Genomic DNA, 21,494 nt, shown 5'->3' with positions numbered 1-21,494 from the left:
TACATTATGTGGCTCTTATAATACCCCTCCCAGGAAAAGAAAGTAAAGCATTATATTGAAAGGATACAACAGTCAGTATTAAAATATGGGTTTGTACTTGCAGAAATGTTAAGAGTTGTGATTCATATTGCAGACTCAAAATGATAGCATTTTAATATGAAGCGCAAAGGGAGCCAACATAAGAATCAACAAAAAGGGTCAGCAGAATATGAGTTCTAAGTTAGGACAGCAAGAATTAGTAAAGACATGAAGATTAGGAGCTACAAAGAGGTTATACAAAGAGGTTACGTCAAGTAGAAGGGAATTGCAATAGTTAAGCCGACAATAATTTTGTTAGTCTTGTGTGCAAGAAGCAACAAAAATGTTATCCTGCACACTCTGGGAATTATGATATGATGATGGATTGTTGGCAGCAATGGAGATATCTGAAATAGCATATGAGTGAGGGAATACTATCATATTTGGAGGTAGACATTTATGCTCATGAACTCTAGGCAAAGATGTAAGATGAAAATAAATATATGTAGGCTAATTTCAGCAGGTGAGGTACAAAAAAAAAAAAAGTGTGATGGCCCTAGAGGGGATGAACTTATCTGTAATATGCAAAGAAATTTTGATAAATAAATAATTATCACTAGCTGGAAAGTAGGAAAAGACTTTGGAAGATCCTGTAAGTAACTCCAATCTATAACTACCAAAACAAGGAACATTCATTTTTACCTCGACATTTCAGTCCCTTCTTATAGATTCCAATTATCTAAAAGAGAAAATGTCACAATTTGATAAAACAGTATCACAATGTCATATCATCTCAATTCCACTTACAACACCAAGTAATATCAAATTTGTTAAATGTTTTTCAAAGAGAAGTCCCCACTTTTTTTTAGGCTTTTGGAGCCTAGATCAAGACTTATGCCACTGAGTATGCCATTAAAATGATACCCTAAAAATAATCTTCATGCAATAGATCCAACAGACAGGGTGCTAATATTAGGTTTTATAATCTTCACTTGCTGCCAAATAAAGACTTGTCATGAGCAGGTCACCCAGAGTTTGAAACATCAGTGAAACATATATCTGGAAAATCTGTTTAAAGAAACACACTAATAATAAGGGCAAATTTAAAACGGCAATGTCTTGAAAGACATGTTTTGCCTTTGAAGACATTGCCGTTTAAAAATTTGCCCTGCAAACTTGTCAAATATCGGACCACACACTTTGTTTTGAGCAACTGGGACTAGATTTCCACCTTGGTCGCATGGGATTACAGAGCAAGATGGTCCTATTTTTGGAGGAGCAAAAGTTTGCATAAATAGAGAATAGATGGGTAGAGAGAGAGAATTCCAACCGACATACAGAGCCGATGCACCAATGAGAGTCATTTTGTAGAGCAATGCAGAACTTTAAGTCTTTGATGTCTCGTCCTATATTTTTAATGGAATCTGTTTTGCACCTACATGCTGCACTTTGGTAGAGATGCACTTTCTAGGTGCACTTCCAGCAATGTAATAAGAAGCTGAACATACACAATTACCACATGTAATAAAAGTCCAGATGTGCCCTCACTCTCATAATAAGCCAAGAATAAGGCTAAATTAAGCAAAATTTTAGATGAAAAATAGGAAAGTCAATTATATTAAAGAGGTGATACTAAAGTCATAGGAGGTTGGACCACGATGTGGCATAGTGAGCTGCACAGGGCTCCTCTTCAGACTTTTAGGTTGCAGAAACGTTTAGCAAAAGTGGCGGGCAGGTGTGCAAATTTAAAGTACACTTGATGGACCATCCAGGTACCCTGGAGCAAAACCAAGGCTTTTGCGAGCACATCTGGTGCGCTTATTACATGACCTTCTGTCTGGTCCGTGCTGTTATTTCTAACAAATTCAAGACACACAACAGAGCTTGATGAAATGCTTCCAAAATGTGTCTGAAATCTTCTAAACTCACCATAGGTCCTTTTCCTATGTGCTCTTGTGATATAACTAATAGATCCAGTCCAGATGTCCCCACTTATGTATTCATGTGGTTTAAGGTAAAAACATTTTATACTATCACATCTTCTGAATGGTCATATACATTAGTTTTACATTTGTACTTTACCATAATTATATTATGTATAGAATCAATATTACGTTGTGCGTTTACATATATTTATAGTAATGTATAAGACATGGTCCCAACTTGTCAATGAGTTTCATAGATCATCTTTAAACTATTATTTGCACTGACATATTTTGTGGCATAGATACACACCAGGTTTCCGCAGTGTTGACATGACACAGGCCGTAGGAATGTCCTCTCTGAGAAATTGTGGATAAATCCCATTTTACAATCCAACACTGAGCTGGCTCTCAGAAAATATGAAGTCATCTCCTGTTTACTGATTTTTCCATCCCTAAACACAAGACACAAAACATAACACATTATTGGACAATGGGACACTACAGGTACTGAACAGTATAACATTTAGATTAGAGCCCTTTCACATGTTCATCCAAGCACATATATACCCTATATTCAGATATATAAATATGCTCATTAACCGTTTTATCATGAATATTTATAAGCTGCATGCATTTTTTAAAATAGGGGTTTTGAGTGCTGACCGTAAAAAGATATACACAAGGACATTAAACTGCATTGTAAGATGCACATTTACCATAATGTAGGAATGTTTAACCATTCAGCAAATGGTATTAATGTGCATATTTTAAAAATAAATTTTTTATTTACTTGTGAAAGGGCTCTAAGTATGATACATGATATATAAGATAACGCTAAGCAGACAGAAAGATACAACAACATAGAGCGAGAATAAAACTTCCAGCGAGGCACTAAATATACCAGCACAGCCAATATATCCCTTTTAGAGGAATACATTTGGTAACAGCTCAGGAAAGCCTGCAATGCCATTCTCTAAGTTGAACTGAAATTAATAGGTGCCCAAACAAAATCTGGAAGTTTTTTCCTTATATTTCAAACAAAGTATAATAATGACTTAAGAAACAAAGATAAACATTAATTAAATGTCTAATGCTTAACACTTTGCTTGTTTTTTCTAATTTTTTCTAATTTTTTTTTTGGTGGGCATATGCAGAACAAAAAAATGCAATTTACTGTTCGCAAAGGGGCGAACTTTCAACCCTGCATCAGGCCCATATAGTACAAAATGTTCTGTATTTCCAGTAGATGTCTTCTGCTGCTAATAGAAATATATGAGTTTACACTTACTGATTTTGGTCTATCTCATCGAAAGCACAGAGATAAGGAAAGTTGCTACGAACAGTATGGAACTCTTCTTGGGAGATGTGGCCATCACCGTCTTCATCAAACAGTCTAAACACGGACTGTGGAGAGAGAAAACATCATTGGCTATTGGGTTGGCAGAAGACCATAGAAGACACCAAGTACAAAATAAAACATCATCTTACGCGAGTGAAAAATCTAATTCTGAACCTAAACTATTGATCCCCTAGCCATGTAGTACTGAATAATATATTTATTAAAAATTCTGATTCCATTTTGTTGTGTTTAACAACATTAAACCTACTTTTTCGACAACAGTAAAAAAAAGAAAGTGCACTGGTAGTAAAGACAGCGTATTGCAAACAGATTTAACAATGTTTTTAGGGTTTGGACAAAAAAGATTAACTTCCGAACCCCCCCCCCCCCTGCCCCCCCCAAAGTGTTTTCAATAGATGAAACTGTTTTATATCACTTTTTTCCTATCCCAGCATTCTTAGAGAGAACTATGTTTTAAATAGATTTTACTAGTATTATTTAATCAATGGTCATGGATGGGCCAGCACTGCACAAAATTCCTACTGTCAGTTTCTTTGCTTTACCATTTGACAGAGTTAGAAGGCCTGAATTATGTCAGGACGCAACTTGCACTTAAGTTGTGTGTTTGAAAAGTGTACGCAACTTGAGCACAGTTCTGGGCGTATCCAAATTCATGCGTGTCACAAGACACGTTTCAATTTGAAATTGGGTAGAATTACGTTCTGCCTTAACAGAGTTTTAAGTATGTAGACAAATTGAACAGACTGCAGTACACGCACATGCATAAGTACAACAAAAGTTTAGATCAGAATGCATAAAACTTTTATTGGATAAACTATTGTTAAGAGCATAATCATTTATATATTTATTTTCAAATATATATTTTTTCATTAATTACATAAATAAATAATACTGTAATTCAATGCCTATTGTATATACAATGCATTTTTATAGTACGTCTTGGTTGCACACAGTTGTTATGTGATACCAACTAACATGCATATGTGTAATTTTCAATTCAAAGGATATAGCTTAAAACAAGTGTACTTAAGACAAACACAGCACTTGAATCAGCCGCACCTGCGTTGGAACGCCCTTAGAGTACATGACCTACGCTAGTCTGCCCCGTCCCTCGCACGTTCCACCTCTCAAGTCATAGACAGTCAGGGTGAGATGCGTGCGGACATGAATAACATGCAATTATGTTCATTGACATAATGTCCGATTCTGGACCCGCGCAGAGCATGCAAGACATGCTATGGAAAGGATGGAGTTTCAAACATGAATCAACCGAGAGTGTATAGTAGAAATGCTAAAAATGCATGAATTTCATTGGTTCGATAACATGTTCATAGCATAATCACAATATGACCCCCTTTTGTATTTGTGATTCAAAATGTGCAGCTTCATTCACTGTTCTCAATTCAGGCTCGTAGTCACAGTTTTTGTTCAAGGTTCACCATTTTTGTTCGTGGTTCATGTTCAAATATGTGTTTTTCGGAAGGATCGTAGTGATCAAAATGCCACAACTTCTCTACCTGATCCAAACCTTGCTGGTCTGCGTGCCAGATACATAGATGGTACATACAATTTGTTTGGAGAAAAAAAACTCCTACAACAAGCATGCCTAACATCATACCATCATATTACCTGACCTCTTACCAAAATCAAGTGTAAAGCGTGCCCCTAAACCCACCTTAAGGTGGATTGATCTAGACCTTTTGTGAAGTACTCTCACTATCTTAAATACTCAGCAGTGCCTATAAAAATAGTACTGTCTTAGCCCTTTCTCATCCTTTCATCAATTTTTGTAAGATATGGTCCTACTACACTTCAAACTCTCCTCTATTCTCTCACCCTTACTCCTCTATGGAACAATCCTAGTTTCCTACTTTGAATCCCCCATAAATCTTCCTCAACTTCCTTTCAAAATCTGACATTATCAGACTGATGACAGTTTGAGGTTATTTTTTTTACCACAAGCCTTTAACATCAAAAATCTATAATCTGCTCCTAACAGCCAAACAATCCTCCATTCCAAACTATGGGCCTGAGTCATTAAGGCAAAAAAAGGAGTAAATGTTCTCTTGGACAAACCATGTTATGATGCAAGGGGTGCAAATCAGTTTATTATTTTGCACATAAGTTAAATACTGGCTGTTTTTTCATGTAGCTCACAAATACTTAATAGCTTTATTTGTACACTGAAATTTAAAGTTGATCTAGGACATGCCCTACCATAACTATAAATCTGTCCCCACATTTTACATTTACCTCCCCCTCCAATGCAACATGGTTTTGCCCAGATACAAAGTTACTCCTTTTTTATGTTTTACTCTCCTTAATGACTCAGGCCCTATGAGTCTAACTGGCAGGCAGATCTGTGCAAGCCACCAGAGGATAATGCTTGGGCCACCATTAGAGAGAAAATGTCTAAATAGCCATTTCCATACATGTCAAAGAAAATTTGGCTAATGTATACTATAGTGCCTATGGTATAGAGAGTACCTACTAAAATCTGGCACTAGTGTATGGAGATCACAGCATACTCAAATAAAAAGTCACTCATACTTACTGCTTTTGGATCTTCTACAATGACCCACTTCACAGAATAATTCATCCTAAGGACTTTCAGAGCTACTCTTATGATGTCCAATCAATAACATTCAATTCAAACTGTATAAACCACAGAAAAGTGCCAGACGACCAGAGGCTCCTATACCCTACCCATTTCCCCCCAGCCATCTTAATTGCCCCATCCCATCCTCCTCCCTCCACCCCACCACTATTGTATTTACTTTCCAATGTACATTATAAATGCTTACAAGTAAAAGGCAGTAATATCTTGATTTCTCTGTAAGTCAGATGTTTCTAAACTAGCTTGTAAGTCATTTTTCAATTATGCTGTACTATTGTCTGTCATTGTACTAGTACTCACAATGTTTTCATAAAAGAAAAGAAAAAAAGATTAAACAAATGTTTTTTAAACACTATTTAGATTTTTAAATAATAAAAAATAATTGTAACATATCTTAAGTTGAATGTTGAACAGTACTGTGTTCGACGCTCACATTTAAGGATCGCCTTTATAAACACTTAAAATGTATCAATTTAAGCCTGAACATGGTCGAACCTGTTTAACTTTCTCAAATTTAGCTAGTTTATTCAATTGAGAAAAAAAATGGAGAAATTCCAGCTAATGTTTTAATTTATGTACCACTTCGACAAAGTGGTTCAAGAAACGATACATGACCATTTTTCAGCTGATGTCCCTGGCTCAATACACTGTTCTATAGTGTGAAACAGGGCATTCCTTCCCTTATACCAACTAAGGCAACATATTCAACCGCCCCTAAGAATTCCTCCTCCTACTCGTCCATCTGTCAACACCTTTATTGACTGAAGTAGGGGAGAGTAGTGTGACACCAATGACCTGTACTTCCTCTTACAGTAATTGTATTAGAAGCACAGTGAATTACAACATAAGTAGAGGTACTAAAGGTACCAGCTGTAGTTATGTTGTTTATCATGATGCTGCTAGGGCAATGGATGAACAGGTGATTGTTGTCCCGCTGCACTCCCTCCTGCAATCAATGTACAAGGAGTGGATGCCTGCTGTCTGGACTGGAGGGAGGTAGAGGAAAAATGGGGGTCTGAGAGGTGAGAATATCATCTGTATTGCCCCTGGAATGGTGCTGTCTGAGACAAGGGTATCACCTCATCTCATGGGAGAAACTGCCCTGCTGTAAATTATTATTATTATAATAATTCAGGTATATGAAGCGCTCCTTAGTAAGAGGAAACTCTGCAAATCATTCACATGACATAATATGCATAAAATAATATAACAATAATATAATATAGTAATATAATAAGACATAATATAACTTGGACCTGTATGAACTGAAACACAACTGTAAGAGACATTTATTATGAGATAGTGTTTAAAACAATTGATTCTGCCTAAGAAATAATGAGAATAATATGTTGCAACTTCTCGTATCACAGAGACAAAATAAACCCATGTCTTATATATACAAGCTCCTTATCACTAAAGCCCCCTTGAACCTATAGAATTTTTTCAGTAAATGGTCCTTGGAACTCCCATGCTAGACCAAAGAGGACCGAAATGCCTCTTTACAATGGATCTGGTCTGCCAGGAATAGACTGAAACAACTGTATTTTCTCTGCAAGTTGTTTTTCTCTCAAGTCCAGCTTCACAATATGAACCCATCCATCTCGAATGTACTCAGTGCCAAATAATAAATGGCAACTTTTGTTCTGGGTTTGCCTCAATTCCAGGTATTTTGGAAGGAGGTAATTTCCCTGATGTTGACTATACTGGGTCTGGTCTGCTAGGCTTGGTGGGGATTTGGTCTCTAACAAAGCTAGATGGTCCCTTCTACTGAGCATAACATTAGTTGCCAAAAAGGTTATAGCCCTTCACTAGAAAAAAAAAGCTTTTCCACTCTCGATGGTTCACTTACGATGGTTCAGTTTAAATAATTTGTTAATATTATTCTGCCATCTTACCAGGCTATTTATATAAAAACAACTTTGGCAAAAAATGATGTATATATGGACTGAAAATCCAATGAACATCCTTAGAGATAACTAAAAAGCATACTGATACAGTTTGTGTGTGTTTCTCAGAAGAAGTGCGTAGATGGGGCAGGAGTAGATTGTTGTGATGTTTTCTATATATTGCCTAATTTTAGGTTGTTATATTGTATAATGTTTTGTTAAGTTGGTAAAAAAAAAATTGTGTATAGATAGGTTAAATGGTATACAAGCCATGAGGATTGCCTTTTGAAGACTGAAACAGGGAATACTATAAAAAAAAAGATTATCATTGCTCCAACGATTAAACTGCTAACTCAATATATGTTTTGTTCTAATATTAAGCATTAACATTATGGCGTGATTGTATTTGCCTGTCTTTTCCAATGAAAGCTTTTGTTATTTGACTGTTGTTAATAAATCAATAATTTGCTAATCAGGTGAACGTGAGTTATTAGGTGAGTTTCAAGAAGGATTACCCATTACACCTGCCCCATTAACCACTGTCTCCCCACTGCACCACATCAGTGGTCTACACCAATGACAAGCATTGTTGTGGAGTTGGTAGGAGAGAAAGAGAGGTTGCTTTAATACCCATAGAATACTGAGCACACTTTCTATTTGTTACTATCTTAGGCTATACAGCTAAGACAAAAAACTCCTAGATTTACAAATGACCTCATGTAGATATTTGGGTATACTCAATGGATAGTATTTGTATATAAACACATAAGCAGGAGGATATGATATTATATATTATATATGAGGAATGATATTCTTGACAGTTGTTCTATCAAATTGATGAAACTTCTGATTCAATATAGGAATCAGAAAGTAGATACAACACAGAAGGAAATTGAAAAAATTCAGGATTCTCTCAGAATTTATGAAAACTCTGACGGTTATAAAGAGAGAGATGATAAGATCAATAAGAGAGTGGTGGATTTTGAGAGGACCTTGATAGCTCGCAAAGACAGTAAACTTCTAAGAGATTGTAGAGATTATGAAAATGATAGAGTTAGAAATTTTAATAGGTTCCCTAGGGACGAATCACACAAGAGGGACAGATCCATTGGTTCTAGATACCATGAACCCTATCATAAAACTCGCCAATCATTCAATAAGAAGTATAATAGTCAGAATACTCCTTCACCTAGAGTTGGCCGTTGGAAGGGTCCCAATAACAAATTGTTGAGGGATGGGCTCACCTCCCGACATGATCTAGATCGAGGTACTCATGATCCTGAACCTGACAGTGAATATGAGGATTTACCCTATGAAGATAATAGGGCCCAAGCTCCATATAGGAGGAAAAATAAGCCCAATCAGGGTAATCTGTCTGAACAAGAAGCTCCCCGTAAAAATGCCACCACCTCATATGCATCCTCTGCCTCTTCTTCTTTTTTGGGAAGGGGCCAGCATGCTCCAGTATACACCCAAAGAAATCGAGGCTTAGGTACTCATACGCCAAAAAGACTAAGAGAAGAAGAGCCAGAGGATCCATAGGAGGGGTGCTCAAATCGAATAAGAAATCCATACCATCAATAATTGGCAAGGGTGTTTTTAATTTATCTTCTAAAACACTCTCAGAATCTGAATTAAAACTTCTACAGAAGGGCTTGAAATTTGCCCCTGCAGCAAAACCTAATCTATTTGATCTATTTGTCGATCTCAATCGATACATTAGGACTTTGAGTAGAAAAAGATACTTTGCAATGAAAACTATTAAGAAAAGTAAACAAGCCCTTTCTCCAATCTTGTGTGATGGGAATGAACAAAGAGCATTAATGGATTTGGAATCTCTTTATATTGAGAGTAATGATAGTGATTCGCCTTCCATGTTGAGTCTTTTTGATATTAACTCCTCTATGTCTACAAAGAGATTTAAGACCAAATCAAATTTTTACCCACTTCAATTTAAGGGCCCCTATATAGATAGCTTCTATAGAAGCACCATGGAGGATTTTAGGAAACTTTGTGACAAATCAGCAAGCGAACCTATCAGGGATAATTTAACCCCTCAAAAAAAGATCAGCTCTGAATAAATTAATGAAAGATACCACTCTTATGATTAAACCGCCCGATAAAGGCGGAGGCGTGGTAGTTCAGGATAAAACAGCTTATTATATGGAGGCAGTTAGACAACTGAATAATGATCGTCTCTATACGAAACTAGACAGAGATCCTACATTAAGTTTTCAGTCCCAGTTGAGACATCTATTGGATTCGACACTACTGGAGGGAACTATATCAAAGGACACATTCTGTTTTTTGTTTTCACAGCACCCTGTAATACCTACTTATTATCACTTACCTAAAATCCACAAGTCTTTAGTTTCACCTCCCGGGAGACGCATTATTTCTGGTGTGAGTTCTCTCACTAGTTATTTATCCTATTTTGTAGACGTTCACTTACAACCTTTGGTTTCATCTTTAAAATCACATATAAAGGACACGACCAGTTTTCTTAAACTGATTCAGTCAGTAACTTGGAAACCCACCTATATCTTTCTGATTTGTGATGTTGAATCACTTTATTCCAATATACCTCATGAGATGGGTTTGGAGGCAGTAAGATACTTTTTGTCAAAACAGGAATCTATGGATATTGAGTTATGTGACTTTATATTATCATCAATCCAATTCATTTTGGATCACAATTATTTTCTGTTTGATTTACAATTCTATCTACAGGTGTTAGGCACGGCCATGGGGACCAGGTTCGACCCGAGTTATGCGAATCTTTTTATGGGACTCTTCGAGGAGAGGTACATATGGGATTCTGACTTTGGGGCGAACCTGGTCCTCTATGGTAGATACATCGACGATTTGTTTTTCATTTGGGCTGGGGATTTTTCTTCTGTTTCTTTATTTACAGCTCACCTTAATTCGAATAATTTTGGTATTAAGTTCATCAGTACGTGTCATCCATTGACTATTAACTTCCTGGACATCACTTTGAAAATAGTCCAGGGACAAATAAGAACGGAGAATTTCTCCAAGAAAGTGGACACCTTCAATTTCCTCCATTATGGAAGTAGCCATTATAAACCCTGGCGGGTCAATATACCGAAGGGACAGTTTCTCCGGATCAAGAGAAACTGTTCCGAGATTGGAGATTTTAAAAACTCATTCTGCTAAACTTCATAGCTCCTTTTTGGAACAGGGTTATCCAAGGTTTATCCTGGATAGAGCTCTTGAGGATATTGAGAATCTTGATAGATCAAGCTTATTTGCTTCCTCTAAAAAACATGTAACCACAGACAATTCCATGGTTCTTGTAACTCGTTTTAACAGCCTGGCGGGTGATATTAAGTCTATAGTGAGGAAGAATGCTGGATTATTGGAATTGGACGAATATATTGGTCCATCTATTAATAAGAACAAAATTACTATCTTTAGGAGATGTAGAAATTTGAAGGAAGAACTAGCCCCTAGCCTTTTTAGGAACATTGTTCCCACCGCGAGTCTGCCCTCCACACCACATCTAAAGTCAGGTAGATGGTTAAATAGAAAAGAAGGTTTTTATAGGTGTGGGAGATTAAAATGTGGTGCTTGCACTTATGTTGACCAACAATGTACAGAATTTTCCTCTTTTGTTTCAAATGAGAAGTTTCCAATTAAGAAATCTTTGGACTGCCAGTCCGCTTTTGTGATCTATATGATCAACTGTGGGTGTGGTATCCAGTAACGTGTGACGCACCATAAGATCTGTTGGTATACGGTTCCAGGAACATAGACGCAACATACTGAAAAATATACAAATACATTGTCTCTCTAAGCATGTTGCACAATGTCAAGATGGCCGGTTATCAGGTCTGAAATTTAGGGCAATTGAGCATTTACCTAAAACTTTGAGAGGAGGAGATAGGTTTCATTTACTGTGTAAGAGGGAAGCTTATTGGATTTTTAAGCATAAAACATTGACACCGCAAGGTTTGAACGACACAATAGAATTAAATAATATTTGCTAATTATTTATTCTTGTGTTACGATCTGTGTATTAATATCTCGGTCAGTTTTGATCTTAATTTGCTGTAGTAGATTACTTTTAATTATAACTCTGTGCAGTGAGCCTATAAGATGCGGTTTATATTACCTTTGTTGTTGTTTTTTTGAGATTTATGAGCCAACGACCTTTAATATTTATGTTTATATATTGGTAGTTTAGCCATATATTTATATATCTACTGCTTTTGTACAGTCCTAGTGTTAACAGCGATAGAAAGGATTATCCATATAAGCGTGATTATAGCATTTTCAGGTGAAGTGATAATATACACCAATACAATCTATTATGCTTTAAGACGGATCCACATCAGCGGAACTTACAGCTGCAATTACGAGACAAACAGTTGTTTCACTAGTGCCGTGCTAGGCTGCTACTATTTTATGAATGGGAACCTTTGCATATTGGACTACCTGTATCACATGATCATCAACAGGGGATTGGTTAGCCATCCCCATGTGACTATAGTCATGGACTATTTGTAGAGAGCTGGAATGTCCGGATAACATTACCTCTGATGAAACGGCCAGTGCGCCGAGAAACGCGTCAGGCATTTATTGGCTTCTAGCCGGTGATTGATACAGCAGGGCATTTACTTTACCCCGGGGTGAAAGAGCTTTTTTGTGACCTGGAAGGACAAACACCTTTATCCAACTATTGCCTGGAGATACACCTTTGAGTTATCCGTCCATCTGATAACACGATAAGTACTTAAGACTTCTCTATTCTTCCTCTCTCACAGAGAGATTACATCTGTCCAATACAAAGGATGTGCGCAGAAGCTGTGCTTATATGAACAATCCGTGGTATATTTGTGATACTTCAATAAATTGACGGATCTCGATTATTGCAAATTGAGGATTTATTCCTCCTTCTTATGTGTTTATATACAAACACCTTCCGGGACTAAGCTCCATATAATTTGATCAATACTCTGCATTTGTAACTTTGCCTTTTTATGGGTATATATCTGCATGTGTATTAACAATTTAATCAATTATTTCACTTGCTATGAATCCAATTATGAATACTCTATATGTGTTTTGACTCATTATGAATGTTGATTGCAATTGATGTCAGTCTGTTGCAACATTTGATACGGACCAATGTTTTATTCATTTTATATATTTTTTATATTTGTGCGTATTTGAATACATATTAAATTACTATATCAATATTACTATTGGTTTACAGTTTTTGCGCTCTCACCTCTCTTTTTTGTATGTTACATTGATATCCAGGTCCCAGAGCCTGAATTGGAGAGCTGCAACTGGCCATAGTTATATATGACTTATTAATAGCTATTTATATAGGTTCTTTAGAGCGCAGACTGTTTACTCATATTATTTGTTATCAATGGATAGTAAATTGTGTTCCAAAACTCAATATTCAAAAGATTACTCTTGTATAACCAAATATTTATGTTCCTTCTTATTCACATGGATGCTGCAAACAATAATTATACACTTACCTCAACCATTTTCTCTATGTGTTGGCATAGCAAGGCCTGGTCTGGTTTTGCTTTGAGAGAAGCCCATTCCTCCATAGGAGGTGATGGGGATGGAGGTGATTTGGTAATGGCTTGCTGAAAAATACAAAAAAAGTAATTTGAAAAACAGTGCTATGAAAACCAAATATTCTCTATCTTTAATTAAGCTATATTTATGTTACGGGTAATATTTGCTTTCATCTGATCTCCACAGTGTCTGCAGAACATCTGAATCTCTATCCCTGGGAAGATTGGTAACTTACTTCAGTGTTGTCCATTTGAAATCTATTTTTCTCACTGTAGAACAATGAAGCTCAAACTGTTTGGAAATTGCCTTTTTCACAAATATGTTGGCTTATTTTTTTGTTGAATAAATAATGACAAACTAAAATTTTCTGTTTGTTCTTTCTTAAGATATGAGATATCAAATGCTAGGACTTGGCAAGGACTAGATGATTGTTGATGTACTGAAAGAAAATGTACATCATTTCCCATGACTGTATAAATATATTTCTTTATAACTCCATTACATACATAAAAAAATACAGGGAATCTTAACAAATTGGGTTAGTGTGCCTTTTATGTGTTTTAAACCTTCACTTTCTTTTTCTGCAATGAAATATTGTGGGGCCTGCAAATAAATGTCTATTTAATTGAATCTTTAAAAGGGTTCCTTACACATAAACATCTCCTAAGCCCTGTATACAAAGACTGCTTCATGCAGAGTCATCCATTGGATGCACATGGATACAAAAGCTGTGTCTTGTGAAACATAAACAAAAAGAATCATCTAACAATTTCTCCATAATATAATTATTTCCTTCTTGTTCCCTCCATGCTTCCATGTGTTCTGTCCCACCCGACATTCCCCACCCACAGAAACCCATTACTGCTTTGCACCCCAGAACTCATGTAAAACAGAAAGGGCACAACTGACATTGGGCCTATGCCCAGGACCGGAAGAAGCCAATCTTCACTTTGACTGTAGTTTTACCGATGAACGTGCCCTTGGTTCTCTTTGAAGAGACAGCTGGTAAATTTCTTCCTCTGATCGATATTGGTCCAGAGAAACCTAATGCACAAGATTGACATGGACAAAATGAACAGAATAAATATTTAATTTAACTCTGAAAATGAAATAAGCTAAATAAAAAAAGCTACTATCAGTTTAGTGTATATTACTCACATAATTTCTCTGTGAAAGATCACGGAATTGTGACCAAGTCCAATGTTTCAGCAGTTGCCAATGAGCATTTGCTAATGCAAAATATCACACAGCAGGCTTCAATTATCAAGTACCAATATATAATAATCTATATATTCAAAATAATATTTTTTTTATATTCAGGTTTGAGTAGCAACAGCAATCTGCCATTTTTAACAATTTTTAAAAATAATTCTGCAGTGCTCGCCCTTCTAATTAAAATGAAAACTCCATGTTATCTTATTATTAACCTACATACTGCAGCACATTACAGAGACTATTTAATCACTTACATCAGTCCCTGTCCCTGTAGAGCTTACAATCTATATTCCCTACCACCAAACACATTAGGGTTAATGACTTTGGAGTGTCAGAAGAAACTGGAGCACCCAGGGGAAACCCAAGCAAATACAGGGAGAACTTACAAACACCACACAGACAGAGCCCTGGTCGGAATCAACCCAGGGCCGGATTTCCCGCTAGGCATCCTAGGCAACTGCCTAGGGCCCAGCGGTACCCAGGGAGCCCTGCCAGAGCCGACGGTGAGCGGGGTAGGCAAGGCGGAGGGGCGCTCCCCTCTGCCTGCCATCCCCCTCTTGCCGCCGGCATATTACACGCTTCAAATTGATTTAACAAAAAAAAACGAAGAAAAAACATAAGTCAGCTGACCGCTCGTCGGGTCCCGGCAGTCTCCTCTCCTTGTCTCCCACTGAAAATGATGGCGGGCGTGATGACGTCACGCCCGATGTCATTTTCAGTGAGAATTTGGCGAGGAGCACAGCCGGACCAGAGGAGGAGGAGCAGCGGCAGCGCGCCATACAAAAAAGAAGAACAGAACAGGCAATTAAAAGGTAAGTTAACTAACGGAGGGCCCATGCTTGTTCCACATTTCTCTTGCCCCTCTGTGTGGAACAGGCATTTAGGGCACAGATGGGCATGATGAGAAATATGGAAAAGAGGGGCATGATGAGAATTATGGAAAAGAGGGGCATGATGAGAATTATGGAAAAGAGGGGCATGATGAGAATTATGGAAAAGAGGGGTATGGTGAGAATTATGGAAAAGAGGGGCATGATGAGAAATATGGAAAAGAGGGGCATGATGAGAAATATGGAACAGAGGGGCATGATGAGAAATATGGAACAGAGGGGCATGATGACAAATATGGAACAGAGGGGCATGATGACAAATATGGAACAGAGGGGCATGATGACAAATATGGAACAGAGGGGCATGATGACAGAAATGTGGAACAGGCAGTGTGAGGTGAAATAAACAAGGGGAGCAAAAATATGGAGGGCACAGTGTGATGGGGGCCCAAACCAGTATCTTGCCTAGGGCCCTATGAGTTCTAAATCCGGCTCTGAATCAACCCCATGACCCTAGTGCAATAAGGTAGCAGTGCTAACCCTTATGCCACCTATAGGATTGCTACAATTAAATGTACCCTGTGCCATTCTGTTTTAAAAAAAACTCTATTTAATTTGACTGCAACGTTGTTCTCTTATGTGTAGTCTTGGTTTGTACTGGAAATTAAAACACAATTATTAATCATTCACATTCAACCATTTACATTCAAGAGTGCAGTATGCAAACTCATTGAAAAAAACACCTGTTTTACTAGTTAGATGGATTTGCTGAAAATTTGCAGAATCTTGAATCCCTTTTTTAAATGATTACAAAGAGGGTTGCAAGGATGTGTTCTGTAACATTTAGAATGATGGGAGGACACAATGGGTAAGCACATTTTTTGTAGTAATTGAGTTTGGTTTAGGTTTGGACACGTCTTCAAACACTGTTTTACACCTGTAGTAATTTTTTGGTGATAAAACTCAGGTGTATATAGATACATGGTTTATATGTAAAAGGATATTTCATGCTAAATAATTAATGCCTAAAGGGATAAACGGAATAGGTTGGTTGGTGGGTGACATAAATAAAAGAAATAATTTCTCACAGTAAAGAAACACCATTTGAAAGGACACTGGTGATTGGATGGCACTGGTGGAGTGCACATCTATAACATATGTTGTGCTCCACCAGCGGAGGTAACATATATCTTGTGGCAAAGAATATAGATTGCTTTTCTAGATTATTGTTTTTCTTGTTTATTGAGGAATTTACAGTAGTAATCTGTATCCTCTTTCATAACAATCCCCGTCCTTTGATGCCTTATCCTTTATCCCTATAACAAAGACTTTTTGTCCCTTTTATAAGTGTCCAAGCCTGTCTTAGATATTGAGCAGGGTTCATTAAAATTGCTGATTATAACTGAACCTGCACCATCCAGAGGACTCAACAAGCTCCAGATATGGGAAGTAATTTTACATGTCGGCGCATTTGCATCTTATCATACCCGAAAAAGATCCCAGTTACCTCAGAGCATCGCCATCTTGGGCTCTGACAATTTCCCTAACAAAGTTTGGAGTGAACAGTCAGAACTATGTTAATGTGAAAGGTGACCTGGTATTGCATCCATCCATGAGGAACTCTGAACCCTGTTGCGCCATATTGGGGTCTAACTTCCTTGTTACCAACAGTGGCACCTTTTCTCAGCCACAATAAGACCTTCCCTCTATCATGATTTCCTCATTAGATATATCCTCTTACATCTAACGATTCTTCATCTTCAACTATTTCAGTATCAACCGTCTTTAACACCTCCGTCTCTGACATTTTCAACCTTGTCAAGAAATACTCTCCTAATCGCCAACTCTGTTCTTTCAATGACCTTCACCTCTCCTTCTCTCCTATCAACGCCTTACAGTCATGCTTTAAGGGCTTCACCAGCGCTGCTCTCCACCTTTGGAACTCCCTACTACACCTGAACAGACTCTCCCCAACTGCCAATCTTTCAAACACTCCCTCAAAAGTCACCTTTTCACACTTGCCTACCCAGCCACATCTTATGACTTAAGACAGTTGCCACTTCACGTTCTACCTACCCCTTCCACTATTTTCCCTACACTCTATTGTCTCCACTGCTTGCCTGCCCCATCCTAAACAACTCCCTCCTGGTGCTCCACCTACCTCTATAAATCTCTTCCCTCCACCCCTATTGTCTCCATTTGCGTCACTGTCCCATTTGAAAGTTAGCTAATAGAATAGTACTACTTTGCATGTTAGTCTAGATACTAAGAAAACAGATGTGGTAGGATTTTCAAAAAATTATGAAATGTCTTTAAAAACTTCACTTCATCATATTAGTCGTTTAAGTATACTTGAATCATTTTGTATTTCTTTTAGAATAAGAATAGCTTTTTCATCAGATGTGAATGTCCTAATATCATAATATGTCAAGACAGAACATCACAACAATAAACAAAGGCTTCTTATATTATAGACTAGTAAGTATGTATATCTCTCTTCTTCTTTATATACCATATTTCCGTGTTCTGTAGTGTCTCACCGTTAACAGGTTGAGAAGATCAGAGTTCGCCTTCACTGGAAGATCCTGCCTCTGGGTTTCCGTTAGTTCATGAACAACTTTATAGACTTGATGCATCTTAGAGATGTTAATAGCCCCTCTGGCTTTGTCTGTCCAGTCAGGCAGGGCAACATGCAATGCCATAAGGTCTTTTAGATGTACTCCCAGAGCAGGAAAACGGAAACCTTCGCAAAATGCAAACCTACGTCTGTATCTTGAGTAGTTATCTGAAGAGGTGAGAAGCTCCAACAGAGAATCATAGACCTTGCAAATAAGACAAAGCAACACAAAGTAAGGTGGCGAATTTAGTTAAGACTACATATTGATGGCTTATAATTTCCTTTTATTTTATAGTAAGGGGATACATTATTCCTATAAAACACAAGTTCCAATGTGAAACAAAGTAGTTTGTGTGAGGCGATTCTCATAACCAGATGTGCTTTATATCCAATGACAGTTATGCATTCCATCATGGAATACTTAACAATTAGTTGTGACATGGCATCACCAATTATATGTAAAGACATAATTTCTCAAGCTAGTAAGCATATATTACATATATAAGTGTCAAAGTTATACCATGTACATATATATATACATAGTGAATTGTGCATTTAAACAGTGTGACCAATGGCAGACAGTGGCTGGTGTCTAGACAGAAGGACTGTGTCTAGTAAGAGTCAGGTTGCCTGGTGTCATACTGACGGTAAATGTTCTGTTTATCTGTGATATGAACAATAAAAGCACCGTTGATTCACCTTCAGGTGTATGTGTGTGCCTCATCAGAAGGGTGCTTGTATCACAAAATATATACATATATATCTTGCTTGTACTTTGCTTTGATTGTCAGAATGGCAAAAGTAGCTCATAACACAAGGTTCCACACACTTTCTTGTGACCCTAATGCTACGTTAACAGAGACCTACTCCTTAGTCACCAGCCAATTTGCTCATCCTCTGACTGACTGTTCACTTGCTGCCTAATATATAACACCCCTTGGCAGGTGCCATTGTATTGAGATAATCACTTGTTATTCACTTTACCTGTCAGTGGTTTTAAAATTGGGTGAAAATATATATATATCCCAAGCAAGGTTAAAACACAGGCCGCATCTCTCTTGTGTTGAAGAAAAGAGAGTCTGTTTACCTTAGTGGTCTCTGCGCTGACATGGGATTGAGTTTCCTTCAGACGAGAGATAGAGCTGTGGCTGAGACCACCAACTACAGACATAAGAGTGTTAAAGTTCTGGAGCTGTAGAAGTCTCTGAAGTAAAGAAACAGTTGCTGGTTAATATAAAATGACATGATACATACAGTTTATAGAATTGCAAAACCTCTAAACACTTGCCTAATGAGGCATCAAATACTATCTCCCTAGTTCCATGAGTGTATAGGAAAATACTCATGTAGTTTAGACATGGCAGAGATATAATTATAGTAAATCACTACCCTAATACATACCTCTGCAACCTGCACAAACTGTTTGATGACAATTGCCCTTTGTTGTGGAGTAGGTTTGCTGAGCACCATAAGTTGAATCCACTGAGAAACACCATTAAAAAGGGCTATGAATCTTTCCAAGACAGGGTTTCCAACAGTACAACCATGAAGAACAAAACTGTGATAATCCTGAAACTAGAAATAAAATATGACCAACAATGTAAAGCTTGTCAGAGGAGAAATACTAAATGTTTATATAGTCATCACATATCAAATACAATGTTTCTAACATGCACTAGCTGTTTCTCAGACAATTTTACTGACACTGGAAAATGAAGCCATTGGTTTTAAAACACATAATAATGAAAAATTAAGAGCTATACATCGTAAAGCAGAGTTACTTGCACACAGCTAGCTGGTTACATAAAAAGTAATATCTTGTAATACCCAATTTGCATAACTAAAGGTCTGAACGCCCAGCAGTACAGCCAGAAGTAACACCTGTAACATAATTGGAATTAAACCACTTTAATCATTTGTTTATATTTTTGCTTAAGCTCTCAAGAGAGATAAATATGTCTTTCCTAACTGACAGAATCAACCCAGTTTGAAAAGAAAAACACAAACCATCTTTAGGTAATCAGGATCTCACTAAAATTACTTTGGCCAATGCAAATAGATTCAGGAGATGTTGCCTTGTACACTTGTCAATTTTTGACTGTAAAGACAGACCAAATATAATTACCCGACGGCAAAATTGAGCATTTGAGACATTAGTTTTGTTAATTAAACTAGTCACATTAAACCAAAAAACATTCACTACTGAACATTTCCAAATCAGGTACCAAGAAGTATTGTGACTGCCTTCATACTGCACCATGACAGGTACTTACCTGACTTTGATTATGTAATTGTCTATTTTGGGGTTTAATAAATAGCAAAATTCCTTCATAAAAATAACATTGTAATAGAGTTGTGATGGTCTAATAGAAGCAATAGTAAAGTTACAGGAAAGATGTTAAAATTGCCTGTTCCTCAATTGCCCTCCTACTTACAGAATATCATTATACAGATTTTAACCATTCCGCATGTATTGGTTTGGTCAGCTTCTCCAATCAATCAAAGGTAAATCTATTAAATGACAAGTTTGGATCTGGAAAGCTAGTGCTAGAAATGGGGGGTTCTTTATCTGTATTACTTTTTATTTATGTATAATACATACTTTATACAGAGGTCAAGGTGAGATACAAGGCAATTCTAATTACTTTGTGCCAAAATCTCGATCAAAGGCATAAAATGGGGATACCTTTTTTATTAAAAATATTTGAAAATTGTTGTGTGCAATTTGGTACATTTGGCAATTGCAAAAAAATAAAAATGCTTGTTCAGTTACAATACTGTTGCACCCATGCATGTGCTTTAGGCATGAAGGGCAGTTGATTTAAAAAGCCTTTCATAATCAAATAATCTTGTCATACCTAGGACTATGCAGGTAACAATGGCACATCCACTTAGACTGGAAGAAAGACGTTTTCACCATCAGTACAGAAAAAGCTTCTTCACTGTAAGAGTAGTCAGACTATAGGACTCTTTGACAAGAGAGGTAGTGATAGTAAATTCATTACATGGATTTAAAAAATGGATTGATTTCCTTTCTTACAAGAAGAGTTATCTCCAGCCTTGATTTATTGGAAAGCATTTTTGGGATGGTGATCCAATTACAAAGTCAGTTATAATTTTTTTACACAGTAAGGATAACTTGGAAACTGCCTTCCTGGGTTTTTGTTTTCCTCTGGATAACACAGGTAATTCATGTAAAAAGAGGTTGAACTTGATGGACTATTTTCTTTTTTAAACCATTCCAACTATATAAGTACTGTTTAATGTGACTAGGGGCTATAGCAAACATTGAGTAACCCAAAATCATGTTAAAAAGCTCATGTTAGCTGGCATTGGTGGATTACAACTGTGTGTGTTGCAGGGATTCTAAGGTATTACAACAGAATAGTCACTTTACATTACTAAAGTTGCCCAATGGTAACAGTCCAAGGGGTTGGTTTAGTAAATTTGCCAGATCTTTAGCA

General features: G+C 37.0%; 1 protein-coding gene across 5 annotated transcripts in view; it reads right to left on the bottom strand.

Annotated features, from left to right (window-relative positions):
- Positions 1 to 21,494, bottom strand: part of RASGRP2 (RAS guanyl releasing protein 2) — a 104,366-nt gene that overhangs the window by 27,130 nt on the left and 55,742 nt on the right. For all 5 annotated transcript variants that reach the window (XR_012679532.1, XR_012679533.1, XR_012679534.1 and 2 more), the window contains exons 8-15: positions 19,432 to 19,605; positions 19,118 to 19,234; positions 17,954 to 18,235; positions 14,335 to 14,412; positions 13,323 to 13,436; positions 3,232 to 3,347; positions 2,254 to 2,395; positions 721 to 757 (exon numbers count right to left, since the gene is read on the bottom strand). Coding sequence is in view for 2 of the 5 variants with exons in the window: in XM_075188774.1 (XP_075044875.1) it covers positions 721 to 757; positions 2,254 to 2,395; positions 3,232 to 3,347; positions 13,323 to 13,436; positions 14,335 to 14,412; positions 17,954 to 18,235; positions 19,118 to 19,234; positions 19,432 to 19,605 (1,060 nt within the window). In the remaining 3 variants the exon portion in view is untranslated. The remainder of the gene's footprint in view (positions 1 to 720; positions 758 to 2,253; positions 2,396 to 3,231; positions 3,348 to 13,322; positions 13,437 to 14,334; positions 14,413 to 17,953; positions 18,236 to 19,117; positions 19,235 to 19,431; positions 19,606 to 21,494) is intronic.

Source organism: Mixophyes fleayi, chromosome 10 (genome assembly GCF_038048845.1).
Source record: "Mixophyes fleayi isolate aMixFle1 chromosome 10, aMixFle1.hap1, whole genome shotgun sequence".
NCBI lineage: Eukaryota > Metazoa > Chordata > Amphibia > Anura > Limnodynastidae > Mixophyes > Mixophyes fleayi.
The sequence above is the reverse complement of the archived record's forward strand: the minus strand, read 5'-3'. Positions and strand labels throughout refer to the sequence as shown.